Source organism: Myotis brandtii, unplaced genomic scaffold (assembly GCF_000412655.1).
Source record: "Myotis brandtii unplaced genomic scaffold, ASM41265v1 scaffold670, whole genome shotgun sequence".
Classification (NCBI taxonomy): domain Eukaryota; kingdom Metazoa; phylum Chordata; class Mammalia; order Chiroptera; family Vespertilionidae; genus Myotis; species Myotis brandtii.
In genome coordinates this window covers 769,902-791,076 of record NW_005370611.1, presented here as the reverse complement: position 1 = coordinate 791,076, position 21,175 = coordinate 769,902, and the positions used below count along the sequence as shown (strand labels likewise).

At 43.1% G+C, this 21,175-nt stretch overlaps 1 protein-coding gene and 1 long non-coding RNA gene across 2 annotated transcripts in view; one reads left to right on the top strand and one right to left on the bottom strand.

Moving 5' to 3' along the window:
- PKD1L3 (polycystic kidney disease 1-like 3) overlaps window positions 1-21,175 on the top strand; it is a 68,665-nt gene that overhangs the window by 41,343 nt on the left and 6,147 nt on the right. The window contains exons 22-27 of the mRNA XM_014529162.1: window positions 1,326-1,425; window positions 9,399-9,539; window positions 10,242-10,427; window positions 16,388-16,655; window positions 17,538-17,671; window positions 20,896-21,023. Coding sequence (XP_014384648.1) covers window positions 1,326-1,425; window positions 9,399-9,539; window positions 10,242-10,427; window positions 16,388-16,655; window positions 17,538-17,671; window positions 20,896-21,023 — 957 coding nt within the window. The remainder of the gene's footprint in view (window positions 1-1,325; window positions 1,426-9,398; window positions 9,540-10,241; window positions 10,428-16,387; window positions 16,656-17,537; window positions 17,672-20,895; window positions 21,024-21,175) is intronic.
- Window positions 10,325-16,448, bottom strand: LOC106723891. The gene is made up of 3 exons (XR_001359630.1): window positions 16,398-16,448; window positions 11,448-11,658; window positions 10,325-10,408 (listed from the first exon to the last, which is right to left on the bottom strand). It is a non-coding gene; the product is annotated as an uncharacterized LOC106723891 (long non-coding RNA).

Sequence of the window (21,175 nt, the reverse complement as noted above, 5' to 3'; positions counted from 1 at the left end):
ACTTCAAAATAAGATATGTGCAGTGTGCATAGGAATTTGTTCATAGTTTTTTTTAAAACTATAGTCCAGCCCTCCAACGGTCTGAGGGACAGTGAACTGGCCCCCTGTTTAAAAAGTTTGAGGACCCCTGATCTGGGGTCTCAGTGGCAGGATTGCCTCCGCTCTCAGGTGGCCCGAGCTCCCCCAGCAGACCTGGGAGCTTTAAAACTCTTCATGCCCAGGCCTCACTCCAGGCCAATTACATCGTGAATTCTAGAGCTGGGCTTCCCGGCCCCACGCATTTACAGTTCCCAGGTGACTGCAATGCACGGCCGCTCTGAGACCCACTGATCATTGAAGAGGGGCCGAGTACACGGAGTAGGTGGATGACCTGATTTTCAGGTGACACCTGCTTGAATACAGGCAGTCCTGACTTCGCACTGTTTCGATGCTCATTAATTTCAGTTACCAGGGTTTAGTTAAATAACAGTTCCCAGCACTGCAGTTCAACCTCATGGTATGTCGGCTGAGTGAGTGCATCAAAGTACCAGCTGCTGCTGGCTCTTCCGTGGCAAATTTGGTGGGACCCGTGGTTGGTCCTTCCTCCCAGTCTAGTCCACTAGGGGGCGACTTTAAGTCTGCAGAGCAGACACACCCAGAATTGTTGCCTCAAATCCATTCAACTCCAAAAGTAGAAGCAGAACGGACCTCAGAGCCTAGACCTCAGGCCAGGTCCTGGCCCACGTTGTCCACCCTGGGGAGCTCAGGCAGAGCAGAATGGACTCGCCTGCAGGCAGGCCAGCCCGGGAGGGGGAGGCATCACCTGCCCAGATTCTTCCCAGTAATTAAGGTGGGGCAGGGGCGCAGGATTTTGACCTTGTCCTTTATTCTCCTGAGGACTGAGCACTCCCCCCCCCCCCCGTGGAAATTTAAGGAGTGGGGAATACTTAAGGTCGTACTAAGATCCCATGACTTCTTTAGCAAAACTAGGATTTAATCCTTGGAATTTTTAAAAGCGTGGCTTCTCCGGTCTAGCTCCTCCCAGTTCTTCCAAAGACAGTGACTGAACGACCGACACACATTACAAACCACTGAGTAGTTTAACTTCCCTAGCCAAGCAGATGATGGACTACAGGCAGAAATACAAGTAACAGCTTTATCGGGACACTTCTTGTTCCCCGTGATTATGCAGAAGTAATATGAAATTATTCGATTCTCAGTTCTCCATAAATATGTCCAAATTCAATTGAAAATGTATTAATGCTCCCCTTCACGTTTACATAATGATGTCACCGTGTTGGATCCTGTAACCTGCTCATTGGTTTCTCCCGTGACTTGCCGTCTAGGTGGTCTTCCTCTCGCTGTTCTTGTCGCTGGTCCTGAACAGGGTGCCCTGCCTTAGCAAAGAGAAGGATCAGCAGACGAAGAGGATCCTGGCACTCTCGGGTAACTCCAGCAGTTCTCACTACTCTTCTGACTTGGCGAAGAGCAGATTGTATCAGAACAGCAGAGTCCTCGCCGCCTCACTGACTCAGACACATGTCCCCTTAGAGGGTCTTGTCTAACAATTCACATCATGAGTCCCTCCCTCAGTCGTCACCCTCTCCCTCAGAGCTTCCCTCTCACCGAATCCTAGGCCGCCTCAATCTCTCCTCACTCCAGCCCCACAGCTATTTCCAGCTGCTCCCCAACGGCTCTGAATGCCGGCACGTGTTTCAAATTAACATCCCCAAACAAGTATTTGCCTGCCCCACAAAGCCGCTTCTTTACTATATTGTCTCATCTCCGTTAAGAGCGTCACCATTCTCTCAAAATGTCAGCGTAATCCTGAATTCCCCTCTCACTCCTCAATTCAGCCATCACGCCTACGGGAGTCTGCCCTGAAACTGACCAAGCCTCCTATCACATGGATGAACCTCACAAACACAATGGTGGCAGGAGAGCAACCTGCAGGAAAATTAACACGGGGTTTAATCGTGCAGAACAATGCATGTCTTGTCTAGAGGACTGCCTGTAATGAAGAAATGCATGGGAGCGGTAAAGTCCAAACCTCAGGAGCGCGTTTACCGTCTGCAGGAAGGAAGTGAGGCCACTGAGGTGCTGGCAGTCACTGACCTGGGGTGAGCAGTGGACACGCAGCTCAGAAGCAGCACCCCATTCCTTATGAAGCCAAGGACGTTAATGAGCTAACTACACACTGCCCGTACAGTCCTCATTTCATTGATTCATGCTCCTGAATTGCTGCTCCCTCTGCCTAAAATGACTTATTTCTGCCTTGTCCTCAGCTTTGTCCATCAGAAGAGTTCTAGCTAATACTTCAAAACAAATATCAAATGTCACCTCCTCTGACTCCCACAGGGATATCTAATTTCTCATTCTTCAGTGATTCCCCCAGCACTGGGCGCATACATGCTGCCAAGTTTTATGCCATATTCTAATTCATTCACCCTCCCCCACTCACCTTTCTCTTCCATCCCTCCCTCGCATTCTTCAGTGATTCCCCCAGCACTGGGCGCATACATTCTGCCAAGTTTTATGTCATATTCTAGTTTATTCACCCTCCCCCACTCACCCACTCACCTTTCTCTTCCATCCCTCCCTCCCCCCATCCTTATGCAACATATACATTAATGTACATGCTTATATGTGTAGGGTAAATAATGTACAATTATGTATATTATATACTATATCACTCATGTATTATATATGTGGCATTTAGTTTAATGGGTGAATTTGTAAAATATTTCAATATTGGCATAATACATAAAATTAATTCCACTTCTCTCATATAGGGAGTAGTTTAAGGGAGTATTTTCAGTAGAATTTCAGCTTTGGGCACTGACATAGGAACTTGAGCTTCTTCCTCGAGTTACTTCCCTTCTCTGGTCTACAAGACCAGGGTGGTACATATACTACAAAGACTTCATTTTAAGAGTTGCTCCCTATAATATTTGTGAGGGGCGTTAGTACAAGAATAAGGAAAAAGCATAGAACGGGTGCTGGTTTGCCAACGATGAAAGTGGATGTTCAATGGTTGTCGCGATCATGTTAGTGTTAATAGGTCTGCTGCTGGTGGCCGGGTAGGCATTGGCTGAGGGCTAGGAGTGCTGTGCTTAGTTGTTTTGAGGTATGGAGTATTGAGATAGTGGCATTGAACCGGGAGGATTGGGGCTAGACTGTGTCCTGGTTTGTTGGAATGGATGGTAGAATCACATAGGCAGGTAGGAACTGCCACACTGGCTTGCTGTGGGGGAGGGTTTGAGGGTTGGCAGGGGTGTAGTTATCTGGTCTCCTGGGAGGTCAGGTGAAAAGAGACCTAATGTTAATGTTAAAATCAGGAGCAACAGGCTGAGGATCTTTGATGGTGTAGCATGGGTGGAATGGAATTCTGTCTGTCAGATGGGATTCCTGTTGGGTTATTGGATCCTGTTTCATGAAGGAATAGACGTTCAATTACTAGAGCTGAGATGAGAGTCAATGGAAGGATGAAGTGCAAGGCAAAGAATCGGGTGAGGGCGGCTTTATCCGCCGAGAATCCTCCTCAGACCCCCTCAGCCAGGCTGGTTCGAATGTCAGGCATTGCTGAGATTTGTAATGATGGTTCCCCCTCAGAAAGATACTTGATCTCATGGTAGTACATAACCCATAACTGTTGTTGCTGTTACAGTAAATAGTAAAATGATTCTGATATTCCAGGTCTCTGTGAGTACGTAAGATTTGTAATATAGAGCTTGTCCCACTTGTAGAAATAGGCAGTGAAAATATGAATGAGCCCTGGCCAGTGTGGCTCAGTTGGTTGAGCATCGTCCCATGCACCACAAGGGTCATGGGTTCGATTCCCCATCAGGGCACATACCCAGGTTGCAGGTTTGAACCCCAGTCAGAGTAAGAAACAACCGATCGATGTTTCTCTCTCTTCCTCTCTAAAATCAAACTTTTTAAAATGAATGCTCCGTTGGCATGTAGATATTGGGTAATTCAGCCATAGTTTACATCCTGGCGGATGCTGTTGCGAAAGAGAAAGCAGGGACTGTCTGACGTGAGGTATAGAGCCAGAAGCCCTGTGAGGATTTGCTGGGCAGGCAGATTCCTGGAGGGGATGTGGAGTTTCATCAATGAGTGAGTTGTTGATCATTTTAATTAGTGGGTGGGATTTTTGGATATTGGTCATTACTGTTTTATAGTTCAAATACAGTGATGATTTTTCATGTCATTGGTCCTGGATAGATTCCATGTAAGAATAATGATTGACATAATGTATTTTAAGTAGTTTTTGTGATTAGTTTTGTGGGATTTTCTTCAAAACACTCACCAGTTTATGGAGGACTTGAGTCGATGGGGTGTGGAGGGGGTGGTTGTGGGACTGTGATGAATTTTGATGGGTCTTCTTTAGGCTTGGAACTACTTTCAATTGATTTGTGGGAAATGTTGGGAGTCTTTGGTTATACAACAGCTGTGGCTACTGAACAATATCCCGAAGTGTGAGTTTCTAATAAAACTGTCCTGGGAGCATTTGCCTCTGGTTTAATTAGAGAAGTTATATTAATTTTATGTGAACTAAAAATGAGGAGGTGGAGGTTGTATTTAAGATTAATGGGCCAGGGGGCTGGGCTGTTCATGACACTGGGGATGCTGGGTTTTTCAGAGAAGCTGTGGGTACTACGGCTTTCTATAGTTATATAGTTGACTTGTAGTCAAAGGAAAGGTTACTGGTCGATCCTTGCTTACTGGAGTCCTTATTATAGAAATTACTTGTGGAAACTATAATGTGGCTTAGGGTCAGTGTAATCAGAAAAAAGAGAAGTATAATTTGACTAGGCCTCTTTGGTTGGATGGTAGTGGAGAAGCTTTTATTTGGAACTGGGAGATCAGTTTTGGTAAAACATTTTCTAATCAGATTAGGTTGAGCAGTAGTGGTGCTGACTCTTGGTTCATTTTGCTGATAACATTCATTAATGGTGAGAGGTGGTAGCTGATAGTTGGAAACTACCCAAGAAGGTTAGAGAATTTGAATAGGTTTGAAGGATAATTAAATTTTAGATGCTGTGTCATAAGGTTGAATTCAAGTACAAGAACAAAACCTAGTGCAGTTACCGCGGGCTGTCAGTTTCAAATGATAACATGTAGTTACCTGTGGAATAGTTGTTGGGGTAAAACTGTTGGAAATAAAGAAAGCAGCCAAGATGCTTCTCATGAAGACACATTTAATAGAACGTGTTGGGAGGCTTATTTGTACTAAGGCAGCAGTTCTCAACCTGTGGGTCGCGACCCCTTTGGCGGTCGAACGACCCTTTCACAGGGGTCGCCTAAGACCATCCTGCATATCAGATATTTACATTACGATTAATAACAGTAGCAACATTACAGTTATGAAGTAGCAACGAAAATAGTTTTATGGTTGGGTCACAACATGAGAACTGTATTTAAAGGGCCAGAAGGTTGAGAACCACTGTTAAGGTTAGAGGAGGAGAGCGTGGTTGTGCTAGGACAGAGATGACTGAGGACTGCAGAGGCTGCTAAGGAAGTGGCACGAGGGGAGTCAGCAGGGCTCAGGCGTAGCCTCCTGCCCACCTGGGTTGTGAGGTGCAGGATGACTCTTCACCTCCCACCTGACAGCCTGCACCCGCTGCCTCCCTGCGGCATGCGTGTTAGGTTTGGACGACTAGGTCTTTGGAGAAGAATCCTGTGAGGAAAGGCCTTCCCGTAAGTGCGAGGCTTCCATAATGGGTGCGGTGCTGGGGAAGGAAGGGTGACGTGATCAATAGGCTGCCAACTTTGTCTTCAGGTTATGATTAATGACGCTCCCAGAACTAAGAATGCGTGTGTGCCGATGTGGTTAATGCCGATGGTCACTATTCTTAGGCCGAATTGGCTTGAGGTAGAAAAGGCGACAATGATTTCAGTTCCGTTGTGAGTGAGCGCAGCTTGCTGTGATCACGTGGTAATGGCTCCTGGGCATGATCTTGTTCGGATGAGCTCAGTTTTCTGTTGATGGTGAATCAGGTTAGTAGGAAGATGCCCGCTGTGACTGCTGTACTTGGGTGGCTGGAGCAGGGCTGACGGTGCGGGACCTTCTACAGTGGAAGGCAGTCGTGGGTGACGTCTGAATTGAGTGGATTTTCCCGTTGCAGCTAGCAGGAGCCAGCCAGTGGGAAAGTAGTATTGCTAAGGTTGAGTAAAAAGATCAGTTGAAGATCTTTAGGAGTCAAAATTGAACAAGAATCACGCCATCGACACAGTAAATCCGATGTCTCCGATGCAGTTACATATGACTGCAGTGTTTGCGTCTGTTCGACCATCATCTGATTGGTTAGTAGGAATGATGTCATTCCCCTCCTTCTCATCTGATGACTAGTCGAAAAAGATTGTTAGTGGGGCATAAGATTAATAGTATGAGACATATAAGGAGGTATTTAAGAAATTGGCTAATGATAGGATCTGAGAGTGTATATCATGCTGAGAATTCTGTGATCGATCTCAGGAGTAGTGGCTACTGGTGTGAATACAGGGTGTCCCCCCAAAATGTACATGCACTTTGAGTGATTATAAAGTCAGTGTTTATGAGCATCAGCCTATGAACCAGGAGGTCATGGTTCAATGACCAGTCAGGGCACATGCACGGGTTGCGGGCTGGATTCCCCGTGGGGGCATGTGGGAGGCGGCCCATCAGTGATTCTCTCCCATCATTGATGTTTCTGTCTCTCTCCCTCTCCCTTCCTCTCTGAAATCAATATAAATATTAAAAATAAAGTCAGTGTTTAACATACATTTTCAGAATCTAAAGAAACCTCCAGAAATGAATAATTTTTTGTCAATGCCTATTTTTATTTTTGTTATTTTTATTATTATTTTTTTATTTCAGAGAGGAATGGAGAGAGAGAGAGAAAGAGAGAGAGAGAGGCATCAATGATGGGAGAGAATCATTGATTGGCCACCTCCAGAATGCGCCCCACTGGGGATCCAGCCCACAACCCGGGCATGTGCCCCAACCGGTAATCAAACCATGACCTCCCGGTTCATAGGCGACACTCACCACTGAGCCACGCTGGCCGGGTGCTCAATGCCTGTTTTTAAACGAATGACCGTTCTGGTCTAGGCATTGCTGATAATGTGAAGCAATAGTCACAGACGTCAAGAATCATTTCATTCAGTATTTGTGTGCCCTCAATTCATCGACTGTTGCGGGTTTTGTACCATAAACTTTATCGTTTATGTATTCCCATTAAAAAAAGTCTAGTGGCACTTTAGGATAAATTTTCTTTGTTCAAAGCTTAGTCTGGGTTCACCCATTATTTCAAATCAGTTAAACCTGAAAAGGAATGAGTTATCAGCTGTTAAAGTGTGTACACATTTTTTTGGGACACCCTATGTTACTGGGAAGTAGTCTAGCTTAAAGTTAAGTGTTGTTTTTAGAGTTTGAATAGTTATTCAGAGTCAATTTGAGATGGTTCTTTCTTGGCCCAATTGGATAAATTTTGTTGGATTAGACTAGTGGTAAGTGTATGAAATTGTAGTTTGTACATAGTGAGGACACATCTGGCTTTCATAGATATTAGAGGTGGTTGCTGTGATTGGTAGGATTAGTAAAGTAGAGAAATTAGTATTGAGGAAGCAAATAGAAATCACTACTTTTATTTGGAGTTGCACCAATTTTTTAGTTTCCAAGACCAATGGATAACTCCTATAAAGGCCATACTGATATATGTGGAGGCAAGAATTAGCAGTTCTTGCATATTCTTTCAGTAAATAAGTATTTTTAGTTTATTATGTCCTCATGAAGCCATATAGTACAAGGTTCCCAAAATGATTTCAGGGTAGGTGGGTAGGAGGAGGGGCAGCGAGTGTACTGTTAGGGTGTTTCCTCATGTGAGGATGGTTTAATGTTGTTTCTGTGATGCGTTTTCCTCGTTTTAATTAGTATGTAGGGGGAACAGAGGGCGGTAATAACAATGTCAGCTCCTGTAAGGGTGATAGGTACATTAGAACATGAGACTGTTGATTATAACTACGAGGAATTCTCCAGTTAAAGTAATTGTTGGGGGTAAAGCTGGATTAGTAAGACTTGCTAGTAGTCATCGTGCTACTATTGGTGGAAGAATTGTTTGTAGGCCATGAGCTAAAGTTATAGTTTGGCTGTGAATTCGTTCATCATTTGAGTTTGCCGGGGGAGTAGTCCTGAGGAGGTGAGGCCGTGTGCGATTAGCAGGGCAGGGCTGCTACTATATGGCTTCCCGGGGTTTGAATAAGGATGGCTGCAATTACCAGTGCTGTGTGGTTGGTGGGAGATGTGATTTTAAGTCTGCTGGTGTAGAGAGAACTGGGTATGATTGCGTCTCATAAGGACTGGGAAGGAGTGTGCTGTAACTTTGTTAGGAGTGTTAGCATTACTGGGCTCGGAGCATTATAGCACCCTAGTGTGGGTAATACAGTTGCAAGAACTACAGAGCCAGCAATGGGACTTCTCCGTGTACTTTTTGGTCATAAATAGAGGCCATAGAGAGGCCTTTTTACTGTAAGTGCTATGACTGTGCATGCGAGTCATAGAAAAGTATTATATCAAGGAGTAGGCAGAGGCTGAATTCAGTACTAAGCTAGTAGGAATGTAAGGATCCCAGCCGGTGTGGCTCAGTGGTTGAGCATCAACCTATGAACCAGGAGGTCACGGTTCAATTCCTGGTCAGGGCACATGTCTTGGTTGCAGGCTCGATCCCCCGTAGGGGGCGTGCAGGAGGCAGCTGATCAATGATCTCTCTCATCATTGATGTTTCTATCTCTCTCTCCCTCTCTGAAATCAGTAAAAATATATAAAAAGTAAAGAGCCTATAGGTTTTGCATATGGATTAGTGCAACGAGGAGTGGAAGTGACCCCACAGTGGGTGAAACGGGAAGTAAAGTCCTGCCTTCAGTCGTCTCTTAGACTTCCTCAGCCAGTGAGGATGAGGGTAGCACTAGCGCTGCTTCAAATAGACTGTAAAATAGGATTAGCTCTGCAGTGGTGAACATTATCACTAGGAACGTTGGCCGCGTGTCCTGGAATTGCCGGCAATGCAGAATCTCAGGCTTCACCCCAGAGCCTGCACTTAACAAAACTGTGAATGTTGAAGTTTGAGAAGCACCCCTGGGGCGTGCTCCCAACATGTGCCCCACTGCCTAGAACTGTTTGTTTCTAGTCCAAGATAAGCACAGAAATGGAGTAAGCAAGTTAGGAACTTTTATAGCAACTGAGCACACTTAACTTCAGGCTGAAAACCAATTTTATAGGCTAAGAAGTCCATGATAGCAGGAGCATCTCCTTAGGGGTTTTCTTTGTTTCTTCAACATTTAACAGGAGGTACTCGTAATAGATGCTCAACAAACACCGATGAATAATTGCTTAACAAAACATAACATTTCTTGGCCTATATTTGAATTTCTGACAGCAAAATGTCCTCCATCATCTCCTGGTTCAAGAGATAAGAGGAACCCCGTCTATGTAGCGCCAGCTATGAACAGTCCAGTTACGCGCCCAGAAAGAACCTTGAAAGAGAAGCAGCTCTTCAAGCTGACGGGGGAGATTTTGGGTATGGAGATGGGGCAAGTTGATGCGCAGCGCAGTGCCCAGCGAGGACGGGGGCGGGGATAACTGGGAACTACGGGAGGGTAAGGGCATTTTAAGGCGTTCATTTCTGGGCTCCAGTAAACAGGGTGGTGGGTAAACAGGGACTCCTGAAGTCTGGAGATGTCACTGAGTGCTTGCGTAAGTCACTTTCTCTGCCTACGGAACGTAAGACCAAAACTGGACCCACCTCCTTCACAGGGTGGAGGGAGAACGGATGTGCTCTGAAAAATGGGTATCCTGTCCTGCCTGGAGCTGTTACACAGCTGGCGTGGGGAGTACTGGTTCCCTGACCCCAAGGGGAGAGATTGTTTCCACTGTGCCTTCCCTTCTTGTGAACACGGGGGCTGGGGGAGGAGGCTTTAGTTTTAAGAACTAAAATACAAAAATTGTGTGTGGGATTTTATGTATCTTAAGTAAAATTTCTAATTAGTGGCAGAATGATTCTTGGAAGGGATATATAGATATATATTATCAGTAACAGCCAAATGTTTTTGCTTATGTTTACAATTATTAGGTTAAACCATGTGAAGTTGTCAATTTTTTTTTACTGGTTTTTTTTTTTCACTGTTTGTGGAAGTATATTGTAGACTTAGAAAACATGAAGAAAAGGCTGTAGAGACTGTCTAAGCTACAGGCTCAGTGATGGCTGTGTTCTCTGCAATAGCACAAATCCTCTTCCTTGTCCTGTTGATGACCGCGGTCCACTCCTCGCAGAACCCCAGCCGGTTCCACCTCCATCGGGCTCTCCGGAAGAGCTTTTCTCACGGCTTCTCAGAGATCAGCCTTCTGCAGCACTTCTACCCCTGGGCCAGGCACACCCTCCTTCCCAACCTGTACGGGGATCACAGAGGTAAGGACAGTCCTGGGCCCAGCCACGCAACTGTGGGGTTCAGTTACTTTCCCAGACACCCCACCATGACGTGCTGGACACGGGAGAAAGGTCAGCTGCCTTTTCCACATGGCTGCACCCATGAGGGGGAAGGGGCGGCACCCAAGGATTCCACTCCCTGGACCTCATCTGAGCAGGTTCAGGTTTATGTCTCTCCAGTTAAGGGTGATCGGGTCCCTGGGGTGGATCCCCACTGGTGAGTCTCACAAGAGGCTGATAAGAGTGAGGATTTATTCACTCATAGCAGGGGTGGGGAACCTCCTTTCTGCCCAGGGCCATTGGGATATTTACAACATTCGCAGGACATACAAAATTATCACCTTAAAAATTAGCCTGCTGTTTGGTTAAATATCTAATTAACTCACCCCTAATGCCTTGGCAGCGCCAGACAAATGATTTCGAGGGCCTGATGTGGCCCGCTGGCTGGACGTTCCCCACCCCTGCCTTATAGCATAAAAAGTAACGGGAGGGCCCTAGCGGGTTTGGCTCAGTGGATGGAGCGTCGGCCCGAGGACTGAAGGGTCCAGGTTTGATTCCGGCCAAGGGCACATGCCTGGGTTGTGGGCTCAATCCCCAGTAGGGAGCGTGCAGGAGGCAGCTGATCAATGATTCTCTCTCATCATTGATGTTTCTATCGCTCTCTCCCTCTCCCTTCCTCTCTGAAATCAATAAAAATATATTTTAAAAAAGTAACGGGAGTGGTCCCTGGGACTGGTTGCCTCCTTGCAGAGAGAACCACATGTGGCTGAGAAGGTTGTTCAGTAAGCACAGAACCAGGAAAATGGTAACCAGAAAGATCTATTGGATACATTGCCTTGTGTGCAATCTTTCCAAGTCTGTGATGTGTTTGTAACTTTTCTTGTTTAGTTATCCAGTTCAGTTGCACAAATATATATTGAGCACCTAGTATGCGGGGAACTTCCTAGGAGCTAATGATAGAAAGATGAATATAATATGGTCTGTATCTTTAAAGAAACTCACCATCAAGAACAGTTGGTAGGCTTTGCCCTGGACAGTGTTGCAGAAATGCTAAACAATGTCTTCCCTAAAGAATGCTTCTTGTTCAGTATTTTTCACCAGTTACCAACACTTTGTCATATTATTACTTTATATCCTGTTCAGTAAGCTGTATTCTGGAAATTGTTGCATTCATTTAGCTAAGGATTGGTGGCTTCCTTGGAATTTAGAACACCTGAAAAAATCGAGAAGACATGTTCATCTCGGCAAACATTCAGTCTTTTCTTAATGATGTATGAGGTGCCTTTAGAAGAGATTTTTACTCCTATTTGTTGCATGCTGATTCTTTTTTTTTAAATATATTTTATTGATTTTTTACAGAGAGGAAGGGAGAGAGATAGAGAGTTAGAAACATCAATGAGAGAGAAACATCGATCAGCTGCCTCCTGCACATCTCCCACTGGGGATGTGCCCGCAACCCAGGTACATGCCCCTGACCGGAATCGAACCTGGGACCCTTCAGTCCACAGGCCGACGCTCTATCCACTGAGCCAAACCGGTTTTGGCTGATTCTTTCTAGTTCAGTTTTAGGTGGCGACAGTTCTAGGTTCGGGGCACATTCAATTTGCAGTCGGTAACCCTGTGCTGAATAAAATACTGACTAAAAAGGAAACTGAGCTGCAGGTGACTAAGCTGCTGCCATTATGATAGGTCCAGTTCTCTTCTTGGACAACTTGGTTCTGCAGTACAGTGTCCTGGTTTGGCTCAGTGGATAGAGCACCGGCCTGCGGACCAAAGGGTCCCGGGTTCGATTCTGGTCAAGGGCACGCACCTTGGTTACAGACTCCTCCCCAGCCCGGGCCCTGGTCGGGGCTCGTGCAGGAGGCAACCAATTGATGAGTTTCTCTCTGTCTTTCTCTCTTCCACTCTCCCTAAAAATCAATGGAAATCCTTGGGTGAGGATTAACAAAACAAAACAAAAGCTTAGTATATCTAAGTGTTTAGTGTATCAGCACATGGTATTCACTGGATAAGTGCTAGCTATTGTTAACTGGTGAAATAGAAGCTCTGGCTAATCTAGAACCAAAGTGTACATGAATTACCTGGAATCACCAGATTGCAGCAGCAATCTGTAGATGGTGATAATGAAACAGAACTAGGTAGACATGGGTGAAGCACAGTAAAAATCGGCCCTAACATGGGTTATCTCTTCAATTCTAAAAATCTTTACTTTCAGAATTGACGTAACCCAGTCCTCTTAGTCCAGTTGTTTTCAGGAACATTGAAGCCCAAGCCATTCGTGACAGATAATCGATATCCTGTAAACACTTACCCTTCCTGCCAAACCGGTTTGGCTCAGTGGATAGAGCATCGGCCTGTGGACTGAAGGATCCCAGGTTCGATTCCGGTCAAGGGCATGTACCTTGGTTGCGGGCACATCCCCAGTACGGGGTGTGCAGGAGGCAGCTGGTCGATGTTTCTCTCTCATCGATGTTTCTAACTCTCTATCCCTCTCCCTCCCTCTCTTTATAAAATCAATAAAATATATTTTTTAAAAAACAAAAAAAAACACTTACTCTTCAGTCACATACAGGGGAGGGTCTTTTCCTTTGCAGGGTTTAATTCACATTTCTCTTGCTGTAATTTAAGCTTGCTTTTTCTTTTTTATTCTGATGGAAAACTGATCAAAATTTTATCATTTTATGTATTTTTCATTTAGGAAATACAAAGTGAGACCATATTTGAAGGTTGTCACTTCCTCCCTTCTGCAGAAGTCCCAGTCCTTTAACTTTCCACCTGTTCCCGGCAAACCTATTCCTGCCAAATTTTCTAACATGATTTTTTTCTGTCATGTTAATATACTTGTTAAGACCCGCCAGTGTGGCTCAGTAGTTGAGCACTGAACTATGAACCAGGAGGTCACAATTCGATTCCTGTTGTGGGCTCGATCTGGTGGGGGGCATGCAGGCGGTAGTTGATTGATGTTTCAATCTCTCTATCCCTCTCCCTATACTTAAAAAAATACTTAATAATTAAAACATGAACATGGAGAACATTCAATGTACAACAGTGTATGTTGTACAACTCTCCTTTGTTCCATAATCCCCTTTTCTCTTTCCAAGAGGCAACTACATTCCCAATTTATTATATAGCCTTTCAGAGGTAATCTATGCATTTGCAAATATATCTGATCATAAATGGTAACACACTAGAAACATTGTCATGCACACTTTGCTTTTTTTCCCTTGACAGTTTACCTGGAAATTGTTCCATCAGTATATATAAAGCCGACCCTATTATGTTTTATTCAGTTTCTACATAGTATGCCACTGCATGGATGTACCCTGATTGATATAACAGCTCCCTATTGATAGACATTTAAGTTGTTTCCAATCTTTTAACATTACCATTACTCTAATTTTACATATGTAATGTTACCCATGTACAAATATATGTAAGCTAAATACCTTGAAAAGATTTGCTAAAAATGTATATACATTTTTAATTTAGAAAGATAATTGCCAAATTGTTCTCCTTAGTTATTGTAACAATTAACACTCCCATGAGCACCGTATAAGATATGAGTGGGGCCCCATCTCCTACAGCCCAGTGAAAGGGGTGTTTTCCAGCACAGGCAGCTCTGAGATACAGGAAAGACTTTGCAACTGCACTGGCCAGAAAATAAAAGTTGAAACTAAACTAAGAAACAATTTTTCACCTCCAAGGGGCAAAACTTGCCTCTGCCCTTGTTCTTCATTCCATCTTCCCCGATGTTATTTCTTTAAAACATAAATCTGCAGGATGGAGGCGATGCTGGTACTTCACATGATTTCAGGTATGGCCTGATTGATGCCTGGCCTATCAGGTGATTTCAAGTATAGATTAAAAAAAACAGACATCTGTGTTACTCCCTTGTTTAAAACCTCCCAATGGAGTCCCATCACATTTAAAATCCCAAACCCTTTCCAAAGCTTACAGGGGCCTGCCCAGTCTGGCCCCTAAAATACATCTGTTATTTCATCTCCTGCCCTAACCCTCATTCACTCTACATGAGCCACCAAAGTGGCTTTCTCTAATCACCCTTCCCAAGTGAACAGCACTGCTCCCTCCCCACAAAACACTCTCTGTCCCTTCATCCTAAATTTTTCTTCATAGCAGCCATTACCAGAATATTGTATGGTTATTGCCTCTCTCCCTCCTCACATGTGAGCTCTCTGTGGACAAGGACTCTTTTATCCACTGCTTTGTTCCTAGCACCTAGAACAGGATCTGGTATATGTGAGCATTTAATACAGATTGACTGAAAGAATGAATGAATGAATGATTGAATGCCATTCCAAAATCTTGCCCATCTTTCATTGGGTTGCTTGATTTTGTTTGCCTGTTTTGATAAATAGAAACCTTTTATGTACTAAGAGCTTGTTTAGTTGTAGATACAGATTTATATATTTATGTGGATACAAACTAAGAACTTAAATTGGGGAATTATTATCTTTAGAATGTTCTCTTCCTATATGGAAATATGGTATGCTTTTCTATTCTCATCTCATCCACAGTAACATTCACAATTGCTCATCATAAAATTTTTGCACATCTCTTGTTAGGCTTACCTTTTGTGTTACTATTGTAAATGAGATATTTTACTTCTCTATAATATTTACTTCTCTCTAAGTAAATATTATTTGGATATATGAAGGATATTTAGTACCCAGCCACCTTGCTGAATTGCCTTTCTGTAACAGTTTTTAGATTCATTTCCACTGCCCCAGCTTTATTGAGGTATAACCAACAAAAATTGCATGTATTTAAGGTGTAACATACTTTGGTATACAACCACATTGTGAAATGATTACCACAATCAAGCTAATTAACATAGCCATCTCACAACATTGTGTGTTTTGTTTGTTTTGGTGTGGTAAGTTATAGGGCGGTTTCAAGATCCTTAGACTGTTTGGAAAGCTTGCCTCCGGGGGCTTCTGGGCCACAGCTGAGAGGGGGGCTGGAGCTGGGTCTCAGCCACGTTATGGTCCACAATCAGGACTGACTTCTGCAGGCCTATTATCTGAGGCACAGAAGTAATGACCCCTCCTGAGTCCCTTGGCATGTGGTGCTGGTGGCAGGATCAAGGTCAAATGGCACTGTAGCAACGCCCACAGGAGGACAGAGCTGTTTCTAGATCTGTAGCCAGGCCCACAATTGGTGAGTTAGCCATTGGGGGGACCTGCCTTCTCAAAACGGACCTTGTTTGTCTTGGACTTCATGGAGTTTCACAGTCGCCCACTAAATCTCAAAATGCCCACAAAGGCACTTCTGTCTGCAGGGACCTGCCAGATTATTACTGAGAGACACAAGTAAGGGACCTCATATTCCACTATCTCCCTCAGTTGTCATGATCTACCTAGACCAGTGGTCAGCAAACTGCGGCTCGCGAGCCACATGCGGCTCTTTGGCCCCTTGAGTGTGGCTCTTCCTAAGCCTTAGGAGTACCCTAATTAAGTTAATAACAGTGTACCTACCTATATAGTTTAAGTTTAAAAAATTTGGCTCTCAAAAGAAATTTCAATTGTTGTACTGTTGATATTTGGCTCTGTTGACTAATGAGTTTGCCAACCACTGATAGACCATTACCTATACATTATCTAGTTCAGGGGTCCTCAAACTACGGCCCGCGGGCCACATGCGGCCCGCCGAAAACATTTATCCGGCCCGCCGGGTGTTTTTGCCGCCGCTGTGTGCATAGGAATTTGTTCATAGTTGTTTTTTAAACTATAGTCCAGCCCTCCAACGGTCTGAGGGACAGTGAACTGGCCCCCTGTTTAAAAAGTTTGAGGACCCCTGAATTACATCTGGTTGCATTAACTGGAAACTCCAAAAATGTTTTTAAAAACAGTGGTGAAACTGCAGTGTTTGTTAAGAACATAACGAGGCAATTTTTACAATGGCTTCCTGTACTCTCTCACTAGGATTTATTACCGATGGGAACTCCTTTCTTTTGGGCAATGTTCTGCTTCGTCAGATTCGCATTCTGAAGCCATCTCATCAAGATCTGGAGGATACAGAGAACTATGGGGTTAACTGGAGCCCCCCTGAAACAAACAACACAGAATCAGACAGCATTTGGCATTATCAGAATCAGGAGACACTGGGTGGCTACCCCGTCCAAGGGGAGTTTGCCTCTTACTCGGGAGGATACGCTGCCAGACTTGGAAGGAACTCTAGTTCTGCAACCAGGTGAGCGAGCCTGAGCCCTAAACAAGAGGACCAAGATGTTTGCTTCGGTCCGTTCTTAGGACAAGTAGGAATTAGGACCCATTTGAGTAGTTTGACAGCAACTATAATGACACTTGTAGACACCTTTATTTTAGGCTTTTAAGGAAATGTATCTTTTAGTTTGAAAATTCCTTGTTCAATCTCAAACTACAGGGTTATGTTTTAGCATGCCGGTTTGCCAAATCTCATTCTTTTTCTCATCTGGAAAAACATAACAGATTCAATCCTAGCTGCAGCTGAACTCGGTAAGTCTAGCTTGGGCAAACTATACTCTTCAAACATAAGAGAGAACACCACCCTTCATAAGAACCACAAATAATCCAAAATTCAAATGCCCAAAATAAACTGTCAGAGAGATCTAGATTAGTGTTTATATGAATCCTGAGAGTCTTTGTCATTATGTATGAAAATGTCTAAGTTAAATTATTATTCATTTAAATTTATAGCAAGACATTAAAAACAATGCCAATCAAATGACATTTCGACCCCTTACACCTCTCAAAACTGAATATTAGTAAAGAGTAGCATTTAACACTTCAAATAGAAGTAGTTGACAGAGCATGTAAAATTCTCCCTCACACTTCAAATGCCAAATATATTCTTTTGAACGTTTAACCTTGGTGTGACTACTATTGTGAAAACTTTATCCTTACTATAGTCTTTTATAGTCACGTTATCACAGTGAAAGTGTGGGCATTGGTAATTATAAAACACTGCACAGGTCATCTAGGTCAGGGAATGTAGCTTCTCATCTGGTCTGAGTAATATTGGAAATGCCAGGGCATTTAGCTCCTTTGCAAGGTTGAGTGGAGCAAGTAGCAGGCCTGTCCCCTGTCTTCCCAGAGTTCTGCAGCATCTTGAACAGAGCCGCTGGCTAGACCGTCGCACCAAAAGCCTCTTTGTGGAATTTGTGGTCTTCAATGCTAACGTGAACCTGTTCTGTGTAGTGACCCTGATTCTGGAATCCAACAATGTGGGTACGAAGGCCTCTTCTCTCCTCCCTCTGACCTGGGTATCTCAGAAGTCCCGATTTCTTACATCATTAAAAGACACTATTTTAATTAAAGTTATTACACATAATATAATCTTAAAAGTCAAATAGTTAGGCAAAACCTAGCAGTCCTCATACCCCACCTCATTCTTACACCCTTGAGAAACTTTCAGCTTTTTTAACTGGTTCTTTTGGAGTTTAAAAATTAACATGATTATTAGCTATTTCATGAATCTTCCAGTTTTAGATAGTGTTTTTTATGACATGAAGATTTAACTTTCTTATACCCACAAATATCCCTAACATACACATACATATACATACCTTCTCTCTTTTCTCATTTTCCCAATATAACTTATGGTTAATATTGAGTATTTCCATTATTATGATAATATATTTTTCAAAGATTAGCCATGTAATGTATTACAATTCCTTTTCTTTTATAACTGTTTGTTTTCCCTATAGTTTTTGTTTGTTTTTGGTTTTGCATGCATTCTATTAATTGGAGATGAACCAAACTCTTCCTAGAAGTAAATCTCATTCTGTTCAAAAGTATCACATAAGCTATCATTTTGTGATCCTTTTGGCACAGTGGGATTGGTTATTCTCCAGGCCTGCTCTAGAGTCTTAACCTAACTCTCCCTTCCCTGCCACCCCAGGGATTATCTTCACTTCTCTCCTCAGCTGGGCCTCCTTTCTCCTAGATCCCATGTCTTCCTCTCTTGGTTTACTTCTCATTTTGCTGGAGCACATCCTACAGTAACTTCCTGGAAGGATATAAGGGAAGTACATTTTTTGAAGCCTTACATGTTAAAAAAAAATTTTTGTCATCACATTTGTTTGCTTATTTGACTGGATACAATTGTTTTTTGGAGAGTACAGTCCATTGCCTTCTAACTTCTCATACTGTTAATATGATGGTCCCACTCCCAAGTTTTTAGAATTGTCTTTGTCCCCAGGGTTATGAAAGGATCTGACCGACCTCGTGGTAAGGCCTTTCATCTGAAAATGTGTCCCTAAGCTCTGATAAGTTTTATTTGCATTTCTTTGTAAACTTCCCCTCTATTTTCTCTTCCTGACATTCCTAGAATTTTGAGGTAGGAACTCCTGGACTGATCCTCTGATTTTCTTAGGTTTTCGCTATTTTCCATCTTATTTCCGAAAGATTACTTCAATTTCTAAACCATTTGAAATTTTCATCTTTATATTTTAATTTCTAAGAATTGTGTTCTCATATTTCTTTTGCATAGTCTCCTGTTTATGGAATCAATATCCTCTCAACTCTCTGAGGATACTGTAGGTTCATTTTGTTTTTATCAGCTTCTTCATTTTCTCTAATTTCTCTGAGCTTTTTATTTATTTGCTTTAATTTCTGGTTTTTAATGTTAGAGTTTTAAGTATCTGGCTGTTCTTTCATATTTGAGACAGTAAAACAACAACAAAAAAAAACAAATGCTAATTAGGAACTCTGTGTGCGTGGATAGAGCTTGTCAACTGGCACCTGTCTTTTCTCTTGGGCAGTCAGTTTTCAGGAGGGACGCTTCCAACGCCTGTCTTGAGGATGAGCCTGTTAAAGAAGTTGAGGGGAGTAAGGATCTCACCATGCAGTATGTAAACTTCCTCTTAAGTCCCTCTTCCATAGACTTGCAGATGTACTCTGAGTTCAGATTTCTCTCTAGTTCAGCGTCACTAGGAAATAAACCTTTAGTCTTGGGGTAGTGGAAGGCAGGATGGGCGGATATCTGGTTGTGACAGGGAGGAAATCTGGGATCTGTTTAAGTTCATTCTTGCCATCATTTCCACTTTCAGTTCCAACTGACCCTCTGCCTTCAGAGGTACCTGCTGCCCCTCATTTCCCAGCCTTTCTAGGGTTTGTGGTAAGAATGGGCTGGCTTCTTACTGCTTAGGTTTCAGCTTTCTTGAATCTGCTGAGTCAGTGTCATCTGTCCATTTTCCAGCTTTCAGTTTGTTCCTCTCATTTGCCCTCTTCTTTACCTTAGTCATTTTTCATCCCTTCATTGTCATTGTAGAGGCATTTTGTTAAGGGACTAGAGGGAAACTGGTACATTGAATTCCCCTTCCTTTAACAGTAGGTCTGTCCTAATCCTTTTCTTTCTTCTCTCCCCCAGAATTTGCCCACAAGTGTCCTATTTACCACCAGGGTTTACTTCTAATCAGGAATTTCTTCTTCCCAGACCCACACAGAGTACACCACTTCCCTATATTTACTTCCTGAGGGAAAGTCCCAGTCTTTTTTTTTTTTTTTTTAAGGCATTCTTTTTTTTAAAAATATATTTTATTGATTTTTTACAGAGAGGAAGGGAGAGGGATAGAGTTAGAAACATCAATGAGAGAGAAACATCGATCAGTTGCCTCATGCACACTCCCCACTGGGGAGGTGCCCGCAACCAAGGTACATGCCCTTGACCGGAATAGAACCTGGGACCCTTGATTCTGCAGGCCGATGCTCTATCCACTGAGCCAAACCGGTTAGGGCAGAAAGTCCCAGTCTTGAGAGCTAACTATGTGAAGTAGGAATTTGTTCTTAAAATGGCACTTTCTACTAAGGGCATATCTTAGTTCTAATATTTTGGGGCTTTGTGAAAAGTTATATTCACAAGATCTTTCATACTTTATAAAACTGCAACAAAATCACTGTCTCTCTAGGTGGAGTCTGAAGCTTTTTAAGTCTATCCTCATACAAACATCTGAGTATTCATGGGATAATATTAATGCTTTAAATACATTTGAAATTGTTCAAAGCATTTTAATCATACTTTCTGAAAATATATTGTAAATAGCTTTAAACGAAAGTACCACACTTACGTTTGACTCTGTTGTCCCCATTTTACATTGCCGTGATCAGTTCTCTGTAAAACACCAGGTTCCAACACTAGGTCTGTACATCCCTGCGGCTATTCTAACTCATAAGGGTAACACCTGTAACAGCTATTCAATCATTGACACTGCCCTCTAAGTGGGATCAACAGTATAATCCTCTCCCCTCTACTAACTTTTAATGCAATAAGCACATTTCTCCAATAGCTTTGCACATGATTTCATTTACTATTCATGACACCTCGAGAAGAAATACTGAGCTTAGAAACTCAAGAACATTTGAAACAAATAATAGAGCGACAGTTGGGGTTATTTCAAAGACAGAGTTTGAAGGGAAAGTTCTTAAGACTCATGACTCAATGTTATTTTCAGGTGCTTTCTTCACCTCTGTAAGACTGGACACTTTAACTTCCCTTCAGACATCAAGGAAGGACTTTGCCTGGTCTATTGCCTCACAAGTCATCTATTATCTACTAATCTGTTACTACGGCTTCATACAGGTGAGTTGAAAATTCTCAAGCTTGCCAGGTATTATATGGGGAGCTACACAATGAGCTATTATTGCTTGAATTATAGCTGATTTGGTCTTTTCCAGGAACTTGACTTCAGTTAAAGGCTGACTAGTTTTCCACAAAGTAGCTCTTTCAGTTTT